Raw genomic sequence first — 5,000 nt, 5'->3', positions numbered from 1 at the left:
CGCCGCACTGTCGGGGGTGAGGTACTGAATGACGGCATCGCAAAGCATGATAGGAGGCCATTCGGCCCTTTGCGTCTGTGCTGGATCTTTGTAAGATCCGTCCAATAATCCCCTATTCTCTTCCCACTCCTTCCCCACGACCCCACACCCAGCCCACATTCCTGCAAATTTTCCCCCTTCCAGTATTTATCCGATTCCCCCCCCTCTCCTATTGAATCTGCTTCCACCACCCTTTCAGGCAGCGCCTTCCAGATCACAACAACTCGCTGTGTTTATAAAAAATAATTCTCCTCATCTCCCTCCCCACCCACCCCCACCCTCTGGTTCTGTTCCCGATTCTCTTCAATCTGTGTCCCCTCTGGTTACCGACCCTCCCGCCCACTGGGAAACAGTCTCTCCCTCTCCTACTCTACCCCAAACCACCCCCCTTCGTGATGTTGAACCCCTCGATTCAATCTCCCCCCCTCCCTCCCTCCCTTAACTTTCTCTGCTCTAAGGAGAACAATCCCAGCTTCTCCAGTCCCTCCACGTGAACTGAAGTCCCCTCATCCCTCCCTCCCTCCCTTAACCTTCTCTGCTCCAAGGAGATCAGTTCCAACTAAACGTTCTCTGCTCTTCCCCCCCTTGTCTCCCCTGTTGTCCATAGGATCGAGGAGTCTGACCAAGGCCCATACGCCATTATCCTGGTCCCACGCGTGAGTTAGCACAGCAGATCGAGGAGGAGACCATCAAATTCGGCAAGCCATTGGGTATCCGCACCGTGGCTGTGATTGGTGGAATCTCTCGTGAGGACCAAGGCTTCCGACTACGGATGGGGTGTGAGGTAAGACGAACTCCGCTCAGCGCCTGGCGTGTGTCGTTCACGAGAAAGATATACTACACGTGGATGTGCAAAGAGGGAGCGCTGAGGGAGCGCCGCGCTGTCGGAGGGTCAGCGCTGAGGGAGCGCCGCACTGTCGGAGGGTCAGTGCTGAGGGAGCGCCGCGCTGTCGGAGGGTCAGTGCTGAGGGAGCGCCGCACTGTCGGAGGGTCAGTGCTGAGGGAGCGCCGCACTGTCGGAGGGTCAGTGCTGAGGGAGCGCCGCACTGTGGGAAGGTCAGTGCTGAGGGAGCGCCGCACTGTCGGAGGGTCAGTGCTGAGGGAGCGCCACACTGTGGGAGGGTCAGTGCTGAGGGAGCGCCGCACTGTCGGAGGGTCAGCGCTGAGGGAGCGCCGCACTGTCGGAGGGTCAGCGCCGAGGGAGCGCCGCACTGTCGGAGGGTCAGTGCTGAGGGAGCGCCGCGTTGTGGGAGGGTCAGCGCTGAGGGAGCGCCGCACTGTCGGAGGGTCAGTGCTGAGGGAGCGCCGCACTGTGGGAGGGTCAGTGCTGAGGGAGCGCCGCACTGTCGGAGGGTCAGTGCTGAGGGAGCGCCGCACTGTCGGAGGGTCAGTGCTGAGGGAGCGCCGCACTGTGGGAGGGTCAGTGCTGAGGGAGCGCCGCACTGTGGGAGGGTCAGCGCCGAGGGAGTGCAGCCTTTCCTTGAGATTGACGAATTTTTGGGCACCCTGAGTTGAGGGATCGGGAAGGCGGAATAGCGGGGGCAGCCTCGAGGGACAGGAGAATGGCCTCTGACTGTTTCTGATGCGGTTTCTGTTTCTTCCCCCCCCTATACAAGATTGTCATCGCCACCCCGGGCAGGCTGATCGACGTGCTGGAGAACAGATACCTGGTGCTGAGCCGCTGCACCTACGTGGTGCTGGACGAGGCAGACAGGATGATCGACATGGGCTTCGAGCCTGATGTCCAGAGGATCCTGGAGCACATGCCCGTCACCAACCAGAAACCGGACACCGACGAGGCCGAGGACCCGGAGAAGATGATGGCCAACTTCGAGCTGGGCAAACACAAGTACAGACAGGTACGGCGACGTGGGGCCGGGCTCCTACGGCAGGGCTGGGCGCCGATGGCGGGGCTCGGCGCTATCGAATGCGGTCCAGGCCGCCGATGGGGTCTCCCTTTCTCTCTCTGATGGTGTTTCTTCTCTCCTTCTCCCTGCTGCAGACAGTGATGTTCACAGCCACCATGCCGCCGTCGGTGGAGAGACTGGCGCGGAGTTACCTGCGCAGACCGGCCGTCGTCTACATCGGCTCCGCTGGAAAGCCCCATGAGCGTGTCGAGCAACGCGTCTACCTCATGTCGGAGGGGGAGAAGAGGTAATGGGGTGGGCGGGAAAGAAGGAAAGCTTCCTCTGTAACAGGCTCGAGGAGGGGCTGAATGGCCTGTTCCTGTCTAACAGGCTCGAGGAGGGGCTGAATGGCCTCCTCCTGTTCCTGTGTAATAGGCTCGAGGAGGAGGGGCTGAATGGCCTCCTCCTGTTCCTGTGTAACAGGCTCAAGAAGGGAGGAGGGGCAGAATGGCCTCCTCCTGTTCCTGTGTAACAGGCTGGAGGAGGAGGAGAGGGGCTGAATGGCCTCCTCCTGTTCCTGTGTAACAGGCTCGAGGAGAGGGGGGCTGAATGGCCTCCTCCTGTTCCTGTGTAACAGGCTCGAGGAGGAGGAGGAGGGGCTGAATGGCCTCCTCCTGTTCCTGTGTAAGAGGCTCGAGGCCGAGGTGGGGCTGAATGGCCTCCTCCTGTTCCTGTGTAACAGGCTGGAGGAGGAGGAGAGGGGCTGAATGGCCTCCTCCTGTTCCTGTGTAACAGGCTCGAGGAGGAGGAGGGGGCTGAATGGCCTCCTCCTGTTCCTGTGTAACAGGCTCGAGGAGAGGGGGGCTGAATGGCCTCCTCCTGTTCCTGTGTAACAGGCTCGAGGAGGAGGAGAAGGGGCTGAATGGCCTCCTCCTGTTCCTGTGTAACAGGCTCGAGGAGAGGGGGGCTGAATGGCCTCCTCCTGTTCCTGTGTAACAGGCTCGAGGAGGAGGAGAGGGGCTGAATGGCCTCCTCCTGTCTCTGTGTAACAGGCTCGAGGAGAGGGGGGCTGAATGGCCTCCTCCTGTCTCTGTGTAACATGCTGGAGGAGGAGGAGAGGGGCTGAATGGCCTCCTCCTGTCTCTGTGTAACATGCTGGAGGAGGAGGAGAGGGGCTGAATGGCCTCCTCCTGTTGCTGTGTAACAGGCTCGAGGAGGGGGCTGAATGGCCTCCTCCTGTGTAACAGGCTGGAGGAGGGGCTGAATGGCCTCCTGTTCCTTGTTCTCCTGTGGGTGATGAATGTGTGTGTGTTGTGTTATCAGGAAGAAGCTGGTCGCTCTGCTGGAAGAAGGTTTCGACCCTCCCATTATCATCTTTGTCAACCAGAAGAAAGGCTGCGATGTCCTGGCTAAATCGCTGGAGAAAATGGGGGTAAGTAGAGACCCGCCGGACCGAGCGGCCTTTCCTCTACCGCTTACTAGCCTAAATACCGCCTGAGACCCTTCCCCACATTGAAACCGGCCATTCGGCCCATCTGTTCTGTGCTGGTGTTTCTGCTCCACACCAGCTTCCCCCCCCCCCGCCCCCCACTTCAATGCATCGGTGCTATTCACCTCGACCACTCCCCGTGGGAGCGAGTCCCACATTCTCCCCCACTCCCCGCGGGAGCGAGTCCCACATTCTCCCCCACTCCCCGTGGGAGCGAGTCCCACATTCTCCCCCACTCCCCGTGGGAGCGAGTCCCACATTCTCCCCCACTCCCCGTGGGAGCGAGTCCCACATTCTCCCCCACTCCCCGTGGGAGCGAGTCCCACATTCTCCCCACTCCCCGTGGGAGCGAGTCCCACATTCTCCCCCACTCCCCGTGGGAGCGAGTCCCACATTCTCCCCACTCCCCGTGGGAGCGAGTCCCACATTCTCCCCCACTCCCCGTGGGAGCGAGTCCCACATTCTCCCCGTGGGAGCGAGTCCCACATTCTCCCCCACTCCCCGTGGGAGCGAGTCCCACATTCTCCCCGCTCCCCGTGGGAGCGAGTCCCACATTCTCCCCCACTCCCCGTGGGAGCGAGTCCCACATTCTCCCCCACTCCCCGTGGGAGCGAGTCCCACATTCTCCCCCACTCCCCGTGGGAGCGAGTCCCACATTCTCCCCCACTCCCCGTGGGAGCGAGTCCCACATTCTCCCCCACTCCCCGTGGGAGCGAGTCCCACCTTCTCCCCCACTCCCCGTGGGAGCGAGTCCCACATTCTCCCCCACTCCCCGTGGGAGTGAGTCCCACCTTCTCCCCCACTCCCCGTGGGAGCGAGTCCCACATTCTCCCCACTCCCCGTGGGAGCGAGTCCCACATTCTCCCCCACTCCCCGTGGGAGCGAGTCCCACATTCTCCCCGTGGGAGCGAGTCCCACATTCTCCCCCACTCCCCGTGGGAGCGAGTCCCACATTCTCCCCGTGGGAGCGAGTCCCACATTCTCCCCCGCTCCCCGCGGGAGCGAGTCCCACATTCTCCCCACTCCCCGTGGGAGCGAGTCCCACATTCTCCCCGCTCCCCGTGGGAGCGAGTCCCACATTCTCCCCCACTCCCCGTGGGAGTGAGTGTAGAATGAGCTTTACTCTGTATCTAACCCCGTGCTGTACCTGTCCTGAGAGTGTTTGATGGGGACGGTGTAGAGGGAGCTTTACTCTGTATCTAACCCCGTGCTGTACCTGTCCTGGGAGTGTTTGATGGGGACGGTGTAGAGGGAGCTTTATTCTGTATCTAACCCCGTGCTGTACCTGTCCTGGGAGTGTTTGATGGGGACGGTGTAGTGGGAGCTTTACTCTGTATCTAACCCCGTGCTGTACCTGCCCTGGGAGTGTTTGATGGGGACGGTGTAGAGGGAGCTTTACTCTGTATCTAACCCCGTGCTGTACCTGTCCTGGGAGTGTTTGATGGGGACGGTGTAGAGGGAGCTTTACTCTGTATCTAACCCCGTGCTGTACCTGTCCTGGGAGTGTTTGATGGGGACGGTGTAGAGGGAGCTTTACTCTGTATCTAACCCCGTGCTGTACCTGTCCTGGGAGTGACTGATGGGGACGGTGTAGAGTGAGCTTTACTCTGTATCTAACCCCGTGC

At 60.9% G+C, this 5,000-nt stretch overlaps 1 protein-coding gene across 1 annotated transcript in view; it reads left to right on the top strand.

Annotated features, from left to right (window-relative positions):
* ddx23 (DEAD (Asp-Glu-Ala-Asp) box polypeptide 23) overlaps positions 1 to 3,384 on the top strand; it is a gene marked incomplete at its 5' end in the record, with an annotated part of 25,606 nt that extends 22,222 nt beyond the window's left edge. Inside the window, 5 exon segments of the mRNA XM_078537948.1 lie at positions 647 to 684; positions 687 to 823; positions 1,656 to 1,898; positions 2,042 to 2,193; positions 3,210 to 3,384. Of these exon segments, the coding sequence (XP_078394074.1) occupies positions 647 to 684; positions 687 to 823; positions 1,656 to 1,898; positions 2,042 to 2,193; positions 3,210 to 3,384 (745 nt within the window).
* Positions 3,385 to 5,000: the final 1,616 nt, after the last annotated feature.

This window comes from Cetorhinus maximus, unplaced genomic scaffold (genome assembly GCF_964194155.1).
Source record: "Cetorhinus maximus unplaced genomic scaffold, sCetMax3.hap1.1 HAP1_SCAFFOLD_3430, whole genome shotgun sequence".
Lineage (NCBI taxonomy): Eukaryota > Metazoa > Chordata > Chondrichthyes > Lamniformes > Cetorhinidae > Cetorhinus > Cetorhinus maximus.
Note: the sequence above shows the minus strand (reverse complement) of the source record. Positions and strands in the feature narration are given on the sequence as shown.